Raw genomic sequence first — 23,348 nt, 5'->3', positions numbered from 1 at the left:
TAGTCATAACTGAGTTTTCTTCTTTGAAAATCTCCTTAGAGATCATTAGACACCATCAAAGACTCTGAAGTCTCTGTTATAGGTCTGGTCTTTCATCACTCTAGGCATCTGAAGCAGGTAGGCACAGTGAAACTATGCTGCTCAGAACAGGCTGGAGTGAGTTCTCCATTCTGAAGCTATGGTTCGTGGTACAGAATATTCAGCCTCCATGTTGAGCAGTCGACATTGATTTACTCATGTTTAAAAAAAGCTCACTAGCCTAGAGCAGCTTAGGGAAAATCTCAGGTTCCCATATACAATGTGGGGACTGAGTTAAAACTAAATTTATGTGTCACAACCTGCACCGCCATTTTGGACTTTTGGTTTGACATGTCTTTGTGCTCCTGTTCTCTGTCTGTCTCCGCCCCTCACCTGTACCTGTTTGTCTAATTATTACCTTGTTAATTTTACCCAATCCTGTTTTGCCCTGTTTAGTTTCTCCTATTTAAGTCCTAGTGTTTTCCTTGTCCTTTGTCTATCGTTGTTTGTGTATTTTGCGCACTGTTACGCTGCACCTTTTTGTTATCGGCTTTTGTTATTAGTTTGCACTGTATTTTGGTCTTTGTTTTAAGTAAAACCTTCCGTTTGTCACCGTCAACCATCGTGTCTTTGCACTTGGGTCCTGCACCACACCACCAGCCGTGACATTATGTTTACATTTAAATCTAAACCTCTCACCATGTCACCACTTCTCTTATTTTTTTTCTTCAAGTTATTGATGTCAGTAGATATTAATCATGCATCGCTGTAAGTTTTTTGGAATGAGTTTTTCTGTAGCTTTTGTCAGTTATTCTGCTAATACTAAGCCTGGAGAGGAATGGTGGCTCTTGTCTGTCCCAATCACCAGTGGAAAGGACACGATGGGTGCAATAAAAACAGACAACACACCAGATAACTCAAGGCCCAGTTTAACAATGACCATACTTACCACTACCATGCATCAGGGTGGAAATACAATGCAAGCGACTGGTACAAAGTTCATCTTCAAAACACTATCTGAGAAGGTCACAATCAGAACTCGGAATGTCTGCACACTCCTCATAAGCAGAAAGTAAAAGAACTGGGACATAACTACCATAAATTCTCAAATAGAAGCCGGGTCTCAAATAATTCTCAAATTATAGCTGGGGGTGTCGCCTCTTTGGGCGATTAAAGGCTCATCCCAAATACAGGCTGGGTAAAAAAAAAAAAAAAAGAAAGAAAAAAGTTACAGAAAGGCTCAGGTGGTAAATTCATCATATTTCCACAGCACTATTTACATTAGTACAACAACATATGGTAATTATGCTCACCACTCTGTTGCTTTTAGTTTCACTTTGTAATAGAAATACCAAGCCGACAGTGTTCTAACTCACATGGATTGTGGTCGCTGTAAGACTATGTGTGTTAATGGCCCATTATTGTGTGTTAATGGCACGTCCAAATCACATAACGGCCTATTTCACAGAATGTATCATGGATGTTAAGTGATTCATGACTGTATATATATTATCTACTATTTGTTTTATTATTTTATCTCATTCTTTTTACATTTATTTTTTATTTGATTTTCAGTTGAACTATATTTAAAGTTCAAGAAGTTCTTTTTTTTTTTTTTAAAGCATTCAATAAAGGCATGACGTTTCCAAAGTCACTGAGTAATTGTGTTGAATAATTGTGATCTCAATATTGACCAAAAAAATCGTGATTATGATTTTTGCCGTAGTCGAGCAGCCCTACATCAACGTCAGACCATGATGATGAAGAAGTCGGAAAATTTGGCACCTGAGAAGTAGAGAAATTTGGCACCCACAAACAGAATACGTGACATAGCAGCCACTTATGGCATAGACATTATCTGTGAAAAGAGCAAGGTGACACACCGAAAACTGCTGATATCACAACAAATAAGCAGAAACTAGAGGAGGTGGATTTTTTCAAATATCTTGGCTCCACGCTCAACAAAGATGAATGATCAGACAAACAGATCCAGATCTGGATACATCTAGTTACTGCAAAAATGACCAAACTGAGCAAGATTTGAAGAAGCAACAACATCAGCTTCCCAACACTTGATGTCTCCATCCTGCTCTGTGGCTGTGAAAGCCTGGCTCTAATGGCTGTAACAACAGAGAAGATCCAAACGTTTGAAAACAGGCACTTCAGGCATCTGTTGTGCATTTCTTGGGTCACACATAAAACCAGTCACTTTGTCTGAAGTAGGATTACTGCCTTGGCAGGCCCATGGTGACCCTTCCTTGCTACGGTGAAGAGGAAAAGGTGGCAAGGTTTGGCCATGTTGTGCAATGACTCACTTGCCAAGACAATCCTGCAAGGCACCTTGGGAAGGCGGCAGAGGCAGGCGGAGGTTGAACAGACCTGGACAGACAACGAATTGGAGTGGACCAACTTTGATGTCCCTGTGCTGTTGAGACATGCCAAAGATTGCCCTGGCTGGAGAGCATTTACTGCTCCTGTATCCCTCAGGCTCCTCAAATGGCCTGACAGGTCCCAGGTCTGCTAATGCAATCTGCATTCACCTCTATTGTCAAAACACCACTTTACCACTCAGCACATAGCAGAGACTCAGTGAAGTTTAAGCAAAATGTGAAATGTCTAGGGATTCATTCAGCCTACATCTGCACCTGCAAAACAAGTCCATCACTTGATTTATTTGAGTGTTTCTGTATATGATTTCGCAGATCCAGAGAACACAGATGTTGTCTACTAATGTGGACTAATTTTAATCAAAAAGCTTAGTACATATGCAGTTTCCTTGATTAACTGACATGCTGCTCTATCAGCTGTACAACTAGCTGCCTCTTGTTGATCTAAAAGTAAAACATGTTGCATCAATTAATCTTCTCATTTTGTGATTTTCTCTCAGCTCTGTATTGTGGTAACTAATCTGTTCTATTTGAGAAAATGTTTCCCAGTTAACTGGACAATGTATGAAGCTGAGCTCTCCTGAATCCAGCATCCAGTTTTAGTCAACGAGAGGAGCAAGCATGGAAATCAGTATTTTCTGCCAAGCCTGACTACCATATGAACAATTACTTTGGACATACCAGTCCTTGTTGAGGGTATGCATGATTTCTTGTTGTTGACCGCTAGCTTTGGTCTGAGTCTGATGGGCGGACTATTGTGTGTGCTTTTTTTTCAGAATTGTATTAGTTTTTTACTCCATCAGGTGGGGGTTGGGGCACTTTTTAAATGTACTTGTGAAATTCAATTCATGTGGAGAACTGGACTGGCAAAAAGAAACCAAAAAACAAAAAACTGAGGTAATATAACGGGAAGTGAGTTCCATAAATTCCATAAAATTCAACTCAGTACCATTGTGTGAATGGTGAACACAAATCTTACAGAGTGTAGCTATTCTGAAAGTCTGAATGGAACCCGAAAGCTGTATTGCAGTGTTGTAGTCGAGTCTCAAGTTTCCACTGCTCAAGTCCAAATCTAAGTCAAAGTCAGCAGTGTTCAAGTACAAGTCCAAGTCCGAGTCAGTAGTGTCTAAGTCCATGTCAGAAGCGTCCGAGTAACCTACAAGTGGTCATGATGCAACGGACCTCCATTTGTTAAAAATAATAGCCACCAGGCAACATGCTTTCGTAAACACATGACGTTACCTGCATTTACATTAGGTTATCAGGGCCCTGTTTCAGAAAGCAGGTTTAGTGAAAACTCAGTTAGTTAACTCAGAGTAAGTAGCAAACTTCCTAATAGCAGAGCCCTGTGGCTTTGCTATTTTTGCTAGGAGAATGAATCCATGGGGCTCTTCTATTAGGAGGTTTACTACTTTGAGGAGCCCTATGGCTTCATTCTCTTAGCAAAACAAAGGCATAGGGCTCTTCTATTGGGTGGTTTACTGCTTACTCTAAGTTAACTTAACCAGAAGTTAACTGGATAAGCCAGTTACCTCACTTTGTTGTACAGGCCCCTTGTCCGAAGGAGGGGGGAGTAATCAAGCGCTGCACAGTACACAAAAAGTTGGAAGTCGTGCACAACCAGATGAAAAGCAAATAAGAGAGAGACCGTTGGTGGCTTAAGTCGCATCTGATGTTTTTGGCAAAAGACAAAATAAGTTAAAAAATCACTGTTTTGTCATTTTTCACTTTTTTTTTGCAGAGAAGCGATCTTGAAGAGGTAAACTTTGCCTCAGCTTGACAGTGAAATAAAACTCAATGAGTATGTGAAAAAGTAACTTTTTAGTCATCCAGAGAAGAGAGAGGGAAGTTCTTTAGCTTATTTTTTGTTTTGCTGGAGCTTCACATAAAACATTGGAATGTTGTAATAATCCTAGGCAGGACAACAGAATGGAGTCAAGATAACACTCCTTAACAGATGTTCATAGTGAATAACAAAATACCACAATCTGTTGATAAAACTTGAACTGAAATAACATAAAGTAAGCGCAGCAATTTGCTTCTTATATGCAGGTTAGAATGATTACATAAGGCTTAGCTGGGAGAAGAATGCACTGATTGGTGATGACACAGAGATGGTGGATCTTTGGACGATCTGCCTGTCATCATTTCCCTCTTCCATCAATAGCATAGGCAGAATGAAAGCGCAACAGGTGGTCACATATTGGTATCCAAGTCTTTAGTCGCAAACTGTCGAGTCCAAGTTCAGTTCCAAGTGATTCCAAGTGTGTCCGAGTCAAGTTCAAGTCCTGGACTTGAGTACTACAACACTGTTGTATTCTAATCAAAATTGTATTTACAATAAAAAAATGCTATGGTAATTGGAGAGGATACAGATTTAATAGGGTTTCATTCAATCATATTCTTTTTCCTGTAATTCGTTTTAAGTTTACATTCCATACCTCCATGACTGGTGTCAATACAAACCCTGATTTGAATCAATGTGATTTTAAATATTCCATCAATTGTCAATTTACTAAAAAAATTACCCTAACCCTGCCTCTTCCTTTACCAACACAAGTGAAACCAAAACACAAACAGCAGAACCTTGCCCAGTTAAACATACCTAATTAAATACAAAGTTACCTAATTTAATACAGCTATGTCAAAATAATCACGTCCTAAACCATTAGTATTAGGAAACATAGCATCAACTTTTAAAATTTTTTTTATTTCTTTATTTATTTTTACCAATGTTATTGAAAGAAACACGTAAAAATATGATAATAAAAACACAAGCCATTACACACTGGTCAGTGAATTCTCAGGTCAGTCACACTACACAAGCCATTATACACTGGTCAGTGAATTTTCAGGTCAGTCAGCAGATATGAAACTGAGAGGAGCATTACAGCCTCTAAGCTTTTGCCTCATATATGTAAAATTGTGAACAGTGAGTGCTTTCCCTTGCCTGTGTCAAAAAGTGTGAAAATCATATAGCACAACCTGTGTTCTATCCATACGTAACCTCATTGTGTATTTAAGGGGAAGCAGGAGACACTGCTGTATGGAGAGGCAGCAGTAATTGTGAAAGATAAATGGAGGTGGAGTGTGAATGGGTTTGGGGCTCATGTGATCTGAGTCCACTCATGTGTCAACAGCATGGATAATGCAGTAACACTATAGTACGTCCTAAACAGCCCCATGCCACAAGCAGAGCCCCTAATTACGGTAATTAGGAGACAGGAATTGTATCATCCTGGGTTAATTATGTGTGAAAGAAGACAAAAGACACACACACAGAAAAACTTGGACCCCACAAGCCTCTTTTTCACAAAAGGACAGCTCATTTGTCCAGTTAGTTGTCAATTACCAAATGGCCTATCTTGAACTTTGATGACAGTAAACTCAAAGGGACATTGTGACTTAAAATTCAATGGATTAGAGATCACTTGGGCATATCAGTGCGTGCCTGCCACCATTTCCTGTGCTTCAGGAAAGACTTACATCATTTTCAGCATTGTGTATGTACATAATTCTCAACACTATATGACAGGTCAGATACATGCCACATACCTGCCTGAGCTGATTTGTAACAGATTTGAAACAAGAGTTTGTGAAGGCTCCTTGGTCACATGCTCAGAATCTCATTAAAAATGAAAAAGTTCTTCTGGAGTGCCATGTTTTAATAGCATTATTCTCCCTCTGAGTTGTAGTTTTTCTTAAGTTCTTTAATTTCAGAAGCAGTAGGAACAATATCAGGATGGTGTCTGGGGGTCTGGGTTGTGCTAGGTACAGAAATTTGAAATTCAAATCAACTCATGAGTTTGAATTTGGATTGAACAGTCCAATTCTTTCTTTTTGATCAGTAAATGTACTTGTATTTTTATGATATTTAACAATGACTGATGCATCTTTAGAGGACTGTTAATTATCCTTTTTGATGGACTGGCAACCAGTTCAGGGTGTTTCCCCACCTTTCGCCCCTTGAACGCTGGGATAGGCTCCAGCACCCCCCGCGACCCTAACTAGGATAAGTTGCTTAGAAAATGAATGAATGAATGAATGAATAATTATCCTTTTCAGGTGTTCACATTTTTATTGTAAACGTACAATTTTTCCTGCTCACTGGCTCGTACCTACCTGCTAATTTGCCAGTATGGGCAGTTTTGATTACAATGCTTCAAACAGGAACTATAAATATGGTATTTTGACAGAAATGATGGAGAAAATAACTTTTTGGGATGTTTATGATGAAACCTCTTGGTTCTGCTCGGAAAACTTCCGCACTGTATATTTATTTTTGATAAATACACATAAGAGTAATAAAAGTGTTGGAACCTTAAATTTGAAATTGCTGAATTGCAGTTTTTGGTCAGAGTCATCTGTTTACATGGCTCATGTTTCTATTAACAGGAAAATAGATGGTATCAGTCTAGCTTCTCTAGCTGTCTCTTCCATTCTTCTCAGCTCTGCCCAGGGGGTTGTCTACTCCATTATGGGGACTGTTCTGAACCACTGCTGAGTTCACCTCATTATTAAACAGCCCCACACACTCCAGCTCATCATCAGACAGCTCCACTCACTCCATCTCATTACCTCCATCAACCTTGGCCTGCTGGGCACCAGTGCCCCAAATGCCTAAATCTCCACATAATCACAATTCATTGATGGGACGGTCACATGCTGCTCGGGTCCAACCTCACACAAGTTCTTTTCTACAACCCTATGGTTTTCCTCATGATTGTGCTGAAGAATGATCTTGACACAAGCTCCCATAAGAAACCAGAGGGGCTGGTTTCACCTTGAATGGAGCCTTGTTCAAATGAAACAGGGACTTGCAAATTCACAGCTGTGCACATAGGTGTCACAAGGGGTAAAGACAATATCACAGAGAATCCAAGAGACGATGTCCAAACAAGCAGGAAAGAGAGTAAAAAAAACAGCATAGTCAAAAGTATAACACGGCTCAGTAATGCTTCCAGAAGAGAACACAAGACTTCGCAAACACCAGGGAGAAAACAGAGACTTGAATACACAGAACTAAATGAGCTAACCAGAAACAGGTGGGCAAGAGTCAATAAAACAAACCAGGAAGTAACACACACACACACACTCATGCCTGATACACTCATGACAGTGTGACTCCCACTACCATGTCACTGTCATGCCGGTGTCACTGCTGTGTTGCAAATGATCTGACACCCAAATAGTACCTGGTCAACAGCCATCCTGTGGTCAGAACGTGACTGTTTATGATTGGGGTAGAGGGCGGCTGACAAATTGTGCATGACAGAAGTCCTGTCCTGGGGTGAAAATAGAGATACCTTCGGTAAAATATTACTGCAGTAAAAGTAAGAGTACTCCATTTATATTTCCACTTGAGTTAAAGTAGATATATATTTTTTTTTTAAATGTGCTTAGGTATCAAAGGCAAAAGTGTTGTGATTTATTATAGTTATAATGTTGCTATATTATTATTTTTGTAATTAGACATGTTTCCTCTTCTCACTTAATCTGTCCATTTCAGGTGAGATGGCTCTGTTGTCACTCAGACACGCAGATCTGATGCCATCAGCCCATTAAATCAGTCTGACATTGATGTCAATTAACATTATCATGACTAGTCATCATGAAGGTGTGTGTGTGTGTGTGCATGCATGAGTGCATAGTGTGTGTGTGTGTGTGCGTGCGCGTTTGTTCGTGTTCCTGCGTGTGTGTAAAATTCTAATTAAGAAATATCACATGAGTGCTGTTATGCCGGGTATTAGCACGACTACGACCATTGCTACACTGCTGATATGCAGTGCAGCAGGGAGAGAGAGAGAGAGAGAGAGAGAGAGAGGGAGGGAGAGAGACAGAGTAGGCTGAACCATGTTTGAACATTATGGAATGAGTGCAGATGCTGTATTTGAGGTCCAAATTCTGGTTTTAATTATTTCAACTGTGTGGTTACGCTTCAAATATTAGTCAGTTGAAAAATCCATGGTTTACAAGACTATGATTTAAAGCACTTGTATGGCATAGCTTTCTGTAAATTACATTGTGCAGCCGTGTTCAAATCATCCATTGCATTACTTCCGACATCCTTAAGAACACAGTCAGCCGTGTTCCGGCAGGGTATGCTCCCTGTCACCCCATTTCAGCGACTCTCAGCGTCAAGAGGGCATGCGCATGCTTACGGCCGAATCCACAGAAATAGCATTGGCCTCCACATGAAATGAAATGTTGACAGTCAAAAGAAACCCTGGGAGCCTTGTATGTCAATGCACATGTGAACACAAGCAACCGTAAGTCTCACATTGGCACAGAAGACATGTGGAATTGGACACACCAAAGAGGTAAAATTTCTTGAATAATGATAATAATAATAATAATAATAATAATAATAATAATAACAACAACAACAACAACAACAACAACAACAACAGGTCATGTATATTCTAAGGTGCAAATGAAAAGGTAAACTGATGTTTTGGTTCAGTTTCGTTCAACTTGTATTTTATTATTATTGGGACATTTGATGGACTGTCACAGATACATAAGGAAAAAGCAAGGAATAATTACAAAGGAAAAGAACAGTGATGTACATAATTAATACAATCATATGGTTTCCTGTGTATGTGTGTGTGTGTGGGGGGGAATAAAAAGGTTAAATGAGAGTAATGTAAACAAATCAATGCATATCACACTCAACAGCAGTCAGAGTGTTTGATCAGATGCTTATTAGAAATGGGAAAAGACATGCAAATTAATCAGTAACATGTTACTGATTTGCACTTCCACTAAACAAAATTTCCCATAAACCCTCATTAAGGCAGAGGGAGAACATTATGATTGGCAGCAGGCAGGTTGGCATGACAGACTGTGAAATGTTTACTGGGACTGTGTTCATGTGTAAATCCTGAGGGTGTAATTTACACTGCCTGAAGAGAACAATGGTTGTCTGTCCAGTTGGGTTGGATGGTCTTGGAGCAAGGTCAGATGTGCCCCTCCTACACACGCTACTGAACAGGACTAGGGCCAGGCAGTCTTCAGTCCATCTGAGGTTGACAGTGTCCCCTTGATTCCCTTTTTCTCAAATGCTGCTTGACTCCCATTACCTTCTTTCATTTTTTCTTTCACTGAAACTTTGTTTTGTACATTTTTAAAAATTTCTTTGGGAATAAAAAATGTTTACTAATCCAAACAAAATTATACTGAGAACTTTGAATATTTGAATTGCAAATACTTCTCAAAATCTTGAATGAACAATGAGTACGCAGACATATGTTAACAAGAATATATATGATCTCTCTCTCTGTCTCCCTCTCTCTGTCTCCCTCTCTCTGTGTGATAGAATAATAATTAAGTCTGTTTTAGTGCTCATTTACTGTCAGATTTTCAACAGAAATACTTAATCAAAAAAGGCAACAAACAAACAAACAAACAAAAGTAACTGCAGACTGCAGCTATTCCCCATCTCTCAGAGTGTCTTACAGTCATATATAGGTAAATGGTGCCCCCTATAGTTACAGACATATCAAGATTTTTAAAAAATGCCTTATTAAATGTTCTGTTTTGAAATTGTTTACAAATATCCTGAATTCTGAATAAGGGAGTTATAAGTAAGCGTCATCAAATAATTTAAATACCAGGCACGCTTTTCATGTAACATGCTGTTCTGATGTATTCTGTGAAATAAAAACAATCACTACCTTAGTGGTACATCTCTCACCTTATGATATGTGAAGCACATCCTTAAGCTGCTGAAGAGAAGTCTCACTCGGTATCAGTTTTGGAGAGATTTATCAAGTACTTTCCCACTCTTCAGCACTTTTATCGTCATCATGTCATATCAGTGAGAGCATAAACAGTCTCAGTCGCGCTCGTGGACCAACCCCTTTACCCATGACGCTCAAGTGTGCATCATCGCTTTAGCAGTGCTTGGCTTCCCTTGCTTTTGGTGACAAGTAGTTAGATATGTTGTGTCCGTTGACGAGTGTGAAACTGGTCGAGCCAACTATCTCTGAGAACTTTTTTAAATGGAATTAAATGGAACCCAAGTTTTCCGATATGTTTCTGGATGCGCATCCCTCACGAAATCATGCCATCGCTTACGCTACATAGTTATGTAAAAGTTAATTAAAGCAAACGTATGACTGCCTCTTTTGTATCCAAACTGGCTATAGAGAGGACTCGAGGCAGTGTGACATTCCATTGTACTTGGCTCCAGGTGCTCTACTGATCTCAGGTAAGACCAGTTTATTGTGATTCATGCAATTTTACAGTGTACAGTTAATTTTTTCCATTTACCCTTTAATGGTTCTGAGACATAAAATCTATGAAAGTAGCACTCGGCCCATCTCATAATAATTTCGGCGTTATCATTTTTTGACAATTCGAGCAATGGGGAGTTTCGTAGATTTGTAAAATGACCTAAGTGATCTCTGCTGGGATTAATGTTGTAAAACAGACACCAGTATTGGCCGTATCTGAGGGTATATTCGTTATACTTTATACTGTGCGTAAACATATCTCTACAGGATGCCATCCTTAATAACAATTGTGGAACGACTGAATATCACGGACTGTCGTTACTTATTGGGTTACCTCTTCTCGCGTGTAGAAGGCGAACGCAAACAGACATCTGACGTTAAAATGACATGTGGATCGGCTGTACATTCTACGGGAATTCTGACGGAAAGATTATTTTGCGCAAATGCTGCGCTTCGTATTGTTTGATATAAAAGCGAACTTTTGGTAATGCTTTCCCTGACATATTTTACATGCCTTACCGGTTGGAGCGTGGATTTGTGCTATTTTTAGGCTACTGTCAGTCCCCGCTCTTGGTGAGCCTTTACGGTTTTACTACTACACTGGCTCAGCCTAGAAAACAAATGAAACTAATTGCAGCTACATGCCTCCAGGCAGCGAGAGGGGTCCAACAGGCGTAGGATTCAAGAAACAGCCAAGTTATTGCTCTTTTCCAAACCAATTAAACTTGACTGAGCGCAACAAACCTCCAACAAATACTCACCAGGCGTTCATTTAACACTTACATTGTTTTCACATCACATTTTATGACTTCGTTCAAAATGAATTGCTAATGGGTTTTAATAATGGATCTGTAATTTGCTTTGACCGGCTTAATGGAAATTTGTAATATGGCTGAATAGAGGGATGGCGACACATCTCAGTATCTTATGTTCAGTTAGTTAAGACTGCGACTCCGACTCTTTGCATGCACTCGTGTACAGTAAAATATGTTGACACGACAGGGATCTGAAGAAGAGAACAGATCGAGTAACATATTACGCGGCACTATAATTATGGTTTGATTTATTGACTTTCCCTACAGGGGTTTTAAGTTTCCCTTCGATCTGCCCTGTAGTTTTCCGATATAGACTAACACGCATTCATACGCAGACAAACCGACACACTACAGACTATCATACTTTCTGCCTGTTTCCTTTCTTCTTTATATTGCCTTTACTTTTCTTTTTTCCCTTTTCTTCACTGACTGATTAGTAATATTTTAAGCCCTGCGTGGCTGAACATTTCAGTACGGTGAACTGTGCGTCCGTTACGCACGTTTACACAGTGAGACAGGTAGGCAGACACACAGCCCAACATACAGCACATATTTGCATATGTTTTTATGGATAAATAGGTAACTTAAGTCAAAACCAAAAAAGATTAAAAAAAAGTGAGCCCACTTTCTGATCATTCTCCACTGGTTTCTCTTCACAGGATTTAATGCTTAATGTTATTCCACATGACCAGACACCTGCACAAACACAAGGAGGGAGAGAGAAATAGAAGTACCAGAGAGAGAGAGAGAGAGAGAGAGAGAGAGAGATAGAATAAATAGTGGAGGGGTGGAGAATTGTGTTCTCAACATTCATTTACTTCTTTTTTCCCTAGACCCAAAATGAGTAAAGGAACAGAATCCAACCTGACCTTTGTGGACAGTGAGAACTGGACTTCCCCAAATACTTCCAACAAGGAATCTGTCATACCTCAGAGCAACATCACTTACGTTGGATATTACCTTCATCAGCCCTCTGTAGCTGCTATTTTCATAGCTTCTTACCTGCTCATATTCTTGGTGTGCATGGTTGGGAATGGAGTTGTGTGTTTCATCGTGCTGAGGAGTAAGAATATGCGCACTGTTACTAATCTCTTCATCCTTAATCTGGCCATCAGTGACCTTCTTGTCGGGATATTCTGCATGCCAACAACTCTTCTTGACAACATCATAACAGGTGAGTGGCACACTTCACATCTTCTTGCCTTTTACACAGGCATCTTCACTGGATGGTAGAATTCAGCTGACTGAATAGGAATTTGCCATGAGGGAGGTAGACATTATTAGTCATGAAAGATGTGTCAATACCTACTGAGAAATGCTTCATATATAACCCGAACCTAAAACACAGAAAAATGTAGACAACCTGAAAAAACATACATTTGTTGGCCAAAACTCATCTTTACGGACGTAGATGTGCATAAGTAACTGTTTGCACTTCAGCTGTGACTTGGGATAAAGGAATCCTATGCTATGCACAGAGGAAACAGTGGTTATATTAAACACGTGACATTACCCACCTGTGGTTATTTTGTGCCATGCTCCGTGTAGGCGAGTGGAAAGTGATCATTTGACATTTCTGTAGGCTTATGTGTTGCTTTTTTGTGTATATGAAAAAAAAGAATTGGTGTCTATGAAAAAGAATGTTCTAGATGGACAGAATTGTGTGCAGGCTGTGACTAAAGGCTTAGGCAGTGCAAGAAGTCACTGGATGATGACTGAAAGGAACTGTTTGTTTCTCCTCACACTGACAGAAATGGCAGCCCACGGCCTTCTGTCGCTCGTATCTAGATTACTACAGCAAAATTACAGCCCTGTGCAGTTACTGCCTGCAATGAGTATGCAAAACGAATCTGGGCTTTAAGCCCAGATCTAGGCAACTCAATACGGAAATCTGAAAACCAAAAACCTTGGATGACACAGTCAAAAAAAAAAAAGTCATAAAAACAAACAAAAAAACAAAAAAGAACCCCATGAACTGTCTCATTGTCATTATAGTGCTGTTAATGCACTGTGTAGAATACAGTGCTATTCATGCAACAGCACCTGTAGTCACACACATACCTGTAGTCACACACACACACCTGGACACAGTGACTTTTGTTGAAATCAGAGGCAGAAAATACCTATTGCATTTTTTACCTCTATCCCAAGCAGTCAAATCCACAGATATGAGACCCTACTGCTGTACATATATGAGACATTCAAAGGCTGAATTAAGAATCTTCTCTGAAATAGCTGATCATCTCCACATGAGTACTGGAAACCATCCATGACCAATGTAGGAAACCTGCTGTATATCCTACACCCATAAAAATGTATAAGAAGTCAACCCGAGTCAACCAGAATCCAAACATTTAATAAAGCATGGAGAGTTTCTCTACAATCCAATTGTAAAAAGACAGTAACGGAGAAAAAAAGTGTTGGTAGTGAGTTGGTAGGAAGAGAGAGAGAGAGAGAGAGAGAGTACAAGTAGAAGTAGAAATAAAAGTAAGAATGGAAAGAGAGGTAAGAGAAAGTGCCTTTAGCAAAAGAAACGAAGGATTATACAGCTGTCCAGGGATCTTCCTCTTCTCAGCTGATGTCCTGTATTCACAACCACAAGGTTTCTTCATAATTATGGAGACGAGCCATCACCTATGGCCAAACAGACTGATAAGGAGAGAAAGAGAACAAAGGTCTATAGGCACCCACAGCTATAGAGGGCATCATGGTCTTCCTCAAGTGTCAAAACGCGTCATTACCCTGCCATCGGGCTTTTTGGAATTTACTCTCCTGAAAGAGAAGAAGAGCAAATACACATACAAGCGTTCTGAAATATAAAAAATAAACTAAATGTACATAAAGCATACTTCTATGATTAGAAGAACTATTAGTAGGAAATGGGATAAATCATCACATAATATGAATTAATAAAAATATGAGACAAAATCAAACCAGATGAAATAGTCTTTATTAAGGAAAGAATCAAAATAATGATGTGGAGATGTGTCAAGCTGGAATAAAACCCCTCAACAATATTTATTCTCACAGCAATTAAAACTTTACATAGTGAATCATGGGGGAGCACTCTGTTTTAACACAGTATAACAGGTGAAAAAAGTCTGGCTACTCTGCAAACCCTCTTCTCTTCAATGTGTTTTTAACTGTAGATTCAAATATGACTAATTAGCCCATACCAGAGGCCATTTGTGTATTCAGACCACCTTGAAACAATTTAAATAATTTAATATTTAGTGTGTTAAGTTTCGGCTATGGCAGATTCAGCAAAATTTGATTGTGGAGAAGGCATTGTGGTGGGTTGTTTAAATCTGGGTTGAAAAATGTCCAGATTTGGAGTGATTTGGCCCTTTTCTGAATGCCCCAGTATTCATTATTCAGTGTGGGTATCAACAACCTCATTAAACCTTGTAAACTCAGTCAGTGTAAATTCTTTAAGGAAGACATCAAAGTGACTGAACAAGAAGGTAAAATGAAAGCAGTTTAAAGATCAGAAGATAAAAATGATCAGAGTCAGTTTCTGCTTCATCACAGATCATCGGAGATCAGACTAGGTTATTACCAAGGTCATTTCAGATTATCAGAGATCAGACTGGGTTATTACCAAGGTCATTTCAGATCATCAGAGATCAGACTGGGTTACTACCAAGGTCATTTCAGTCAGCCTGCACCTAGATCATCCCATTCATGTTCAGTGACCCAGTCAAGAGATTTTCAGTCAGGGAAAGTGTTCAGTCTCTGGAGACATAAGACAAAAATATGCCCTGATTTCTTTTCAGTGTGTCACTCTCATGATGCCAATGTGTTTTTAGTTGTTTTTTGTGTTTTGCATTGTTATTATGGCTCCAAGTTTTAACATAGCCTCCAGTGAGTGCACTGAAGGTTACAATATAGAACTGTGACATTACATAAAAAGAAGTCTGAGTGAAGAGGCAGTACTGGTGTTTTAATGAGGTTAATTAAGACTGAAATGAATGATGTGTCATACTACTCAGTACTTATCTATGGAAAGGCCAATTATCACACAGAAACCAAGGTTTGTGAATAGCCTGTTCTCATTGCTGTGTTGTGCTCTGACCAGATACGTCATTCATTTTTGTTCAGATACTGCTCATACTCATTCTAATTAATAGCTATGATGAGGCACTGGAACAGCTCTAAGCTATGAAGTGTTATTTTAAGACTTTATCCGCTGATCAAATGCATGGCTTTCCTTTCAATTGTTTCAACAAAAGTGCCTTTTCAGTCTGTACACACAAAAAATAACACTGAACAAGGTAAGTCGATAAGGTCATTGTCTTAAAATTTTATTCATATTACCCATTCTTAACTCTTGTTTTTTTTGCCTTTTATTTCTTAAATTTTTTTTTTACCGAAAATGGATTTTGCTCGTTTGCCAATATAAATGCTTTAGACCTTAGTCTTAAGCCTTTATATCTTCCCAAATATGATAGACACCATACTGAGTTGCAACTCAGTGGACAGTTATGTATGGCATTGCATTCAGGTGCAAATCTCAGCACTGACAGCTAGACCTTGCTGTTTCCAGTTGCCAGCTGTGCTGTTGCATCTTGGCTCATTTCTCTGCTCTCGACTAAGTGTAAGTTTGATGTTCAGAGAGTTGTTTGGTATTGAGAACTATTAACCAATGCTTCACCTGAATTACCCTCCCTCTAAGATGAGGTCAGTTAACTCCTCCCATGAAAATTGAGAATTCAGTTCTGCTGGTTAAAAACATAAGTGTTCCTATTACTGGCCCTGACTGTTTTATCATGGCTTGTAAGAAAAAAAGGCTTATAAAGGTCTTAGATATGGACAGGTACTGTTGTTCATTTGAGGACAGTATTTTTTCATCTACTGATTTGATTGGTAAAAAACAAAATAAACCATCATTTGAACTGCTTAGGAAGCCTGGAAAATTTTGTGGTTTTAGATGGCCTTGTCTTTTGATTCCAGGTAAAATGTGTTACATTAGTTTGAGACCTGGGTTGTTGCAGGCATTTTGTATTATTTTATGAGCACTGGCTGGCTTTCTGGTGGTAGTTAGATCTGACAAAGAAAAAGGTTTAAAAAATGGCCATGCTTTTAGTTAGATACATTCTGATAATTCCTATCTTTTCTTGTGATTCCTCCCCCATGTCTGCGAATCTGATCTCAATTTTCCCTCATCCAGTTCATGTTACATTGCTATGTCAAGTACAGAGACTCCCTGAAGTATCTGTGTTTGTGCCCTGAATTAGTATGCTTGTGTTCCTTCACCATAGTGCTTCGATATCCTTTTGCACTGTTTCAGATACATTTTTCCTTCCTCATCCACAGGCTGGCCTTTTGGAAGCATGGTCTGCAAAATGAGTGGTATGGTCCAGGGCATCTCCGTCTCAGCCTCTGTTTTCACCTTGGTTGCCATAGCAGTGGACAGGTAACGTATTGGTCCATTTCTTAACATCATCATGACATTCTTGCCGTGGTTGGAAGTGGCACACCCTTCAAATATGACCCTTTTAGGGTGAACCTTGATTTTCAGTATCATTCTATGAGTTGTAGTCAGTGTGGAGAGCTATGGAGGGGGAGGAGGATGTGAGTGTGACAGAGATTATAGCTATGATTTTTCAAATTGGTTGATGGCCTGTCACTTGAATGTCTTGTTAACCTCCTCTGAGCTTGTGTTCTCAGTTTGTCGGGGAAAGCCTCGTCTTACATCCTCTTAACATTCTCTCCTCCCATTGTTATGGGAGAGACGGAGAGGGAAACGTGAATTCAAAGCACAAAAGCTATGGAATGAATGCTGAGTAACGCACTATTTGTCTGCTTGCCCATCGGTTAGTGTAGCTATGATCGTATGAACCAACACCCATGAACCACGGGACACAGGAGTGACTTAGCAGTCTGATTTTATCCCTGTGTTTTCAATACATAAATACTGTCCAGTATGAGACTATTGTGTTTAAACAGGCTTAGGGTGTACCATGATAACATTTGTATTGTCCTATTCCTTTTGCATCCTATGTGCTAATCAGTTTTAGAGGTTTAAGAGTGGAGGGGACAAATGTGAGATGGAGGAAAACAGTAATTTCTCTAATACAGACTCTGTAGCCAATCTTTATATTGAGTGAGAGTACTCTAGTACTCTATTACCATGCAGAATGCATGCATGTTTGTGTAGCCCGACTGTGAGGAGAAGATGTGGTTGTAAGTCTCTCTGTCCTTGGCTAGTGGATGAGACAGGCTTGGCCTCTTGCCATGTGAGGGGTATTTGATGTAAGAGTCTCTGAGAGAACAGCAGCATGTGCGGTTGGCAGTTGATTTTGCTCAGGGGAATCCCTGTCCACTGGCCCTGGACTGGACAGCTGGGCTGTAAAGCTTTATGACGTCACTGCCACGTCACCTCAGTCTGTGGAGGGGAGGAAACAACAATCCTGCCTGTGTGTATGTGTTTTTGTGTGTGTGTGTGTGTGTGTGTGGGTGTTTGTGTCTGCTATTATCCTGTGGTACATCTGTCTCTGTTTTGTACATTCAAACACTGAGCTCTGGCGATGTATGCCACCCAAAGTCATTATAAAAATAAAACCTCTCTCTTGCTTTGCCTCAAACACATGGTGTAGTATTAATTGTTTGTACAGTAGTCATCAGGGGACAATGTTCTTTTCTGAAGGGAAGCAGTGCTCATCCGCTACATCCTCTGTGACTCTGCAGCAGTAAGCTACAGCTGACACAGTGACTCACTTGCCCTCAGTTCAGTTATCATTCTGCTCAACATTTAATTCATAGTTCAATGACAAGTAATTCATACTCACATAACTTATCTCCACATAACTTATTGATTATGGGATATAGTGGTCATATGTACCATATCAAATCCATGATATTTCTTCAAATAGCTGCTGATGTCTGATTAAAATCATTCTTGGCTTTTCCTTGAAAGTCACTGCATATTAACAAGCATTACAAGCATTGTGGGGTCAACTCAGCAGATACATCAAATTTAATAATGTGTCCAATGTGAAAACTGTAATTCTGATAAATTATTTTTACTGATTTTTTTAAAAATGCAACTACAATGTAGCAAAAAACAAACAAAACAAACAAACAAACAAACAAAAAACAAACAAAAGAAATTGCCTTGAAAATACTTTAGTCTCATATTAGCACTAAATCATGAGACTCAGACCAGAGAAATCAAGCCACATATATTCTCCAGTAAGCTGACATTTTCCAGCTGTCTTTTCTTCTTTTGTCTCTGCATTCTTTGCTTGTACCCCCAAGGGAAGACTCTCCTTTACCAGACTGGTTATGTTTGTCACATTCGCAAAAGGAAGACTATCGAGTGTCCAGGAATGAATGGCTCGGTTTCAGATAAGAATACACAAATTTGTCGCTCTATGTTCTTTTTGGTGTGTCTCTGGGTTAAGATGACCTTAGCTGAGTCATACTTGGATGAAGAGAAAAATATGTTATTACAGTTTTTCCCCAATTGCTGGCACACTATAACTGGTTCCCTCAGCAACAAAACCTATCGCCTTGCCTCTTTTCTCACAACTGTAAACACTATTTACATGTTTTCACAGAAGTGTGTATACGTAAAACCTTTTTTGCAACACTTTTTATGCAAAAGTTTCCAAATTAATCATTCATTGCACTGTATGTTCATTCAGCAAACACATGCAACCAATACAATACACTCAAGTCATTATCATCTGAACTCAAAGAACACACCTTTCCCCAGGTGTAAACGCAAAGCCACTAAATTAGTGACACACCAGTCAGAATCACAGGATCCCTCTAAATAGGGCCATTCGTTTGTACGTGCTCTAGAACAATGGATCCTAACCGTGCAGAGGTCGAAAGACATCAGAAGGGTGGTGAAGGTCAAGCACGCAGATGAAGCAGAAGAGGACAAGGATGAAGAAAACCAAGATGACTACAAAGGCAATTTGTTTTTATGCAATTCGTGCAACTATTGGTCATAATGTTCTAATACATGGGATGACCATGAGGAAAGCTGGACAGAGGGTGCATCCAAACTTGAGCCGCCTCACTGTTGTATCTATTGTCTGCACTTTCAGGTGAGAAAACAAGTACTTTGCATTAGTGTCACAGTAATACATGTATACATGTTGTAGTGCCAGTACAGATAGTAACTATACTTGGAACTTGTGGTCTCGCTGTGGTTTTTACAGCTCCACAGTAATGCTGGGCTTAGGCAGCAACTACTGACAGATGCGCAAGAAACTGCAGTTGTCAACATGGTCATTGCTAGTAATGCCATAAGGCTGTGGGAAATTCAGAGGTGCATAATTGAAGACCTGGTGGTGCTTCAGGGTGTTGATAGCATCAGTATATCCACTATTGATCATATCCTTCAGCATAACAGGCTACGGACAAAACAGCTGTACCATGTGCCTTTTGACAGGAACTACCAGAGTGAAGGTCCAAAGTTTCCAGTATGCACAGGTATGTACAGTTCAGCTGTACAGTTCAGCTTTTTGGGTAATTTCTTCTGCTCTATTCAATGACTCTCCACTCCACCAGTAGTGCTGCATAGTACATGTACTTCGCTACTGTAAACTACATTGTCGTTCTTTACATTAGGCGTGGCATACCTTTCATTGCAGTGTAGTCAGTCTACTGTAGTAGGCCTATGTGTATTTATATCACTGTATTTACATATATTTTTTATTTTACTTTTGTAGAGAATCTTTGAATTTGATGCGATGCCTCAGCCCCATGAGTACAACTTTGTTGATGAGGCAGGGTTTAGCCTCACAACGAGGCGCAGAAGCGGAAGGAACATCATTGGTCACTGTGCCATTATGGAGATTCCTGGCCAGAGAGAGGGCAATGTGACTATGTGCTGGAATCAGTAATCAAGGGGTCCTCCACCACCATGCCACTTTGGGTCCATATAACACTGCACATCCACTTGAATTCCTAGGTCAACCATACCAATGACTTCAACAGGAAGGGGAACCAGGGCAACCAGACCAGTCCCAGTACGTTATCATCTGGGATAACATTAGTCTCCATCATGCCGCTCCTATTTGCACCAGGTCCAATGACTGCCCGACATTCACAAATCTTTTTTTTTTACCTGCATGTTCCCCCATTCCTTAATGTGATAGAGGAATTTTTCTCAGCATGGTGGTGGAGGGTTTATGACAGAAACCCCTATACAAGAGAAAACCTCTTGATTTCCATGGAGGAGGCCTGTGGGGATGTGTCCATAGAAGCCATCCAAGGCTGGATTAGACATACCAGCGGATATTTCCCGCATTGTCTGGCCAGGGAAAACGTCCTTTGAGATGTTGATGAAATTTTGAGGCCGGATCCAGACCAGAGAAGAGATGACAATGCAGAGTAGTTGTAATTAGATTTACAGTATGGAATTACATTTGTTTATGTTATGTAGGCCTACGTATATATATTTATTGTAAGTTTTCCAATTTTTTCATTTTTCTTTTCAAAATTGCACTCTACCTACCCTATGTATCACTGTTCATTCCATATGGTTTTCTGGAAATAAAGGGTTGGAAAATTTCTGCTCTCTTCATACAGTAAATTTGTCAGTGTGACATTGTAAAGGTGCTGTATAGTATTGTTTTGAATGTCTCTTGATGGTGTCTTCCCTGTACGGGTAATCTGTATGTCAGTAAAGTGATGTTACAAAGTTCAAAATAATGCTGATTCTCAAGATACTGATTTCAGAGGAAAAATTACATTTTGGTAAGAGTTTTTTGCATTAATCCCTCTAGTGTCTAAGAGGCAGTCATGTAGTATGTGCTTGTGATTGCTTGTGTATGTTGTCTGAGGGCAAAGTTTGATTTTGACCGGAAAGTTAACTGGTTGTACAGACGAGAATGACGTTTTGAGAATGTGTGTGTAGTTTTGAGAAAATGGTGAATGGTTCCAGAAAATGTGTCTTAGTAATTGGGAAAAACTTTAAAATGGAGGGTTAATAACATACAAAAAAGAATCTTAAGACAACTAAAATGTAAAATTTTACTTGTACATAAAAAAGATGCAACTCATATTTGGTATTCTTAATGCAAATTACAATGTATTTTCTATGTTTTGTCTTTTGCAGATTTAGATGCATTGTTTACCCCTTCAAGCAAAAACTGACAATATCGACAGCCACACTCATTATTGTGATAATATGGGTCCTGGCAATATCTATCATGTGTCCGTCTGGAGTCATGCTACAAGTTACCAAAGAGCAGAGTGTACGTGTCTATCTTGGGGATGGTAACAGAACCAGTCCTTTCTACTGGTGTAGGGAGAACTGGCCCAACCAGGAGATGAGGAAGATCTACACCACACTTCTGTTTGCCAACATATACCTGGCACCCCTTTCTCTTATTGTAATTATGTATGCAAGAATTGGCATTACTCTGTTCAAGACTGCTGTGCCAACCGGGGGAAAACCTGGTCATGAAAACCGCCACACCGTGTCAAAAAAGAAGCAAAGAGTCATTAAGATGCTCTTAATTGTGGCCTTGCTCTTTATCCTCTCCTGGCTCCCTTTATGGACACTGATGATGCTGACCGACTACGCCAGTCTCACTGAACACCAGTATCGCCTCATTAACATTTACATTTATCCTTTCGCCCATTGGCTGGCCTTCTTCAACAGTAGTGTTAATCCTATCATCTATGGCTTCTTCAATGAGAACTTTCGTCGTGGCTTCCAGGCCGTCTTCAAGTTTCAGCTCTGTTCAGCCCATGGTCACCGGCGGAAGACCTACTCGCACAGAGTTCAGGGCAACTCAGTTCTGCCTGCCAACCCGCAGCCCTCCACTGAACCAATCTCTCTGAACAGCCTGGAGAACAACAGCTCTAGACGAGTCAATCACATTAACGAGCAGGACCTGATTATGGAGGACCTGGAAAAGGGTTCAGATAGCAGTGGAATGGAGGGAGCATCTCTCTAAGACTAAGGGTGACCTAAGGCCACATTCATGTATTTTGTGATTCAAGCTGAGTACAGTGTTTGTTGTTGTTTTTAAGCTGTTTGTTGTGGTCCAGTCAACATGGAATACAGTTAAGGGTAAATTGTTAGTGAAAATTTGACATTAGGTCGGACCCGTGCCTGTGTGACCACGAAGTAACTTCCGTGGTCGGAGGAGGTAATGATATGTCATATTTCCATGTTTACCAGAGTGGGAGCTCTTGATGTTCTTGAGTAGTTATGACTCTGACTTGTGGCAATGTTGGAACCGTGGCAGATTTTCGGATGGTATAAGAGCCCTGAGTCTACTGGGAGTTAACAACTACAGTACCTATATGTCATCAATACATTGTTTTAGCCAAGATGAATAAAATGGCACATCAAGGGGCTTTTGAGTTTTTATTGTGGACCAGCAATGCTTACTGTGGGCCAACAGGGCAGAATTCTGACAATTACAGATGGATTGAATGTAACATAAAAGAAGCACATATCTCAAGAAGCTAATTTGCTGAATGCTAAGGTTGAAAGATTCTAGAATCCTTATACTGCTTTCCAAAATGAATTCACAATTAATATGTATGTTCCTTGTCAGCTGACATGAATGTAATTTCAAATTTGCACAGTGCTGGGGTCATTTGGACACAGAGACAAACTTTCAAAAAAGAAGAAAATGAGCATGATGCTTTTAAGCATTGTGTAGATCAGAGACCTCAATGAATGAAACATGATAGCTCAACAAATCATTCACCAGACAGTGTCAAAGACTGCAAGGTTACAAGTAAGAATTCTGCTTCTGAAAGTTAGCTGCAACCAGTAACAGCCTTTTAAACTCAAAATCCAGAGTCCTGAGAGGAGCTGGAGATTTTTGTTGGGAGGAGGTTAGTCTTATTGAAATAGCCATGTTGGTGCCATTATTGAATGCCAAGATCTTGTGATATTTGTCCTTCAT

At 39.7% G+C, this 23,348-nt stretch overlaps 1 protein-coding gene across 1 annotated transcript; it reads left to right on the top strand.

Annotated features, from left to right (window-relative positions):
- Nucleotides 1-12,297: 12,297 nt before the first annotated feature.
- npffr2a (neuropeptide FF receptor 2a) lies at nt 12,298-22,382 on the top strand. The gene is made up of 3 exons (XM_030782861.1): nt 12,298-12,631; nt 16,774-16,873; nt 21,536-22,382. The coding sequence occupies exons 1-3, from the start codon at nt 12,298-12,300 to the stop codon at nt 22,380-22,382; spliced, it is 1,281 nt and encodes a 426-aa protein (XP_030638721.1).
- Nucleotides 22,383-23,348: the final 966 nt, after the last annotated feature.

Source organism: Chanos chanos, chromosome 1 (genome assembly GCF_902362185.1).
Source record: "Chanos chanos chromosome 1, fChaCha1.1, whole genome shotgun sequence".
NCBI classification, from domain to species: domain Eukaryota; kingdom Metazoa; phylum Chordata; class Actinopteri; order Gonorynchiformes; family Chanidae; genus Chanos; species Chanos chanos.
Note: the sequence above shows the minus strand (reverse complement) of the source record. Positions and strands in the feature narration are given on the sequence as shown.

Excerpts from the sequence above, each read along its gene's own strand:
- npffr2a (XM_030782861.1), top strand. The coding sequence starts at position 12,298 with ATGAGTAAAGGAACAGAATCCAACCTGACCTTTGTGGACAGTGAGAAC. Across the intron at positions 12,632-16,773 it reads TCTTGACAACATCATAACAG|GCTGGCCTTTTGGAAGCATG; the intron begins GTGAGTGGCACA and ends CCTCATCCACAG. Across the intron at positions 16,874-21,535 it reads GTTGCCATAGCAGTGGACAG|ATTTAGATGCATTGTTTACC; the intron begins GTAACGTATTGG and ends TGTCTTTTGCAG.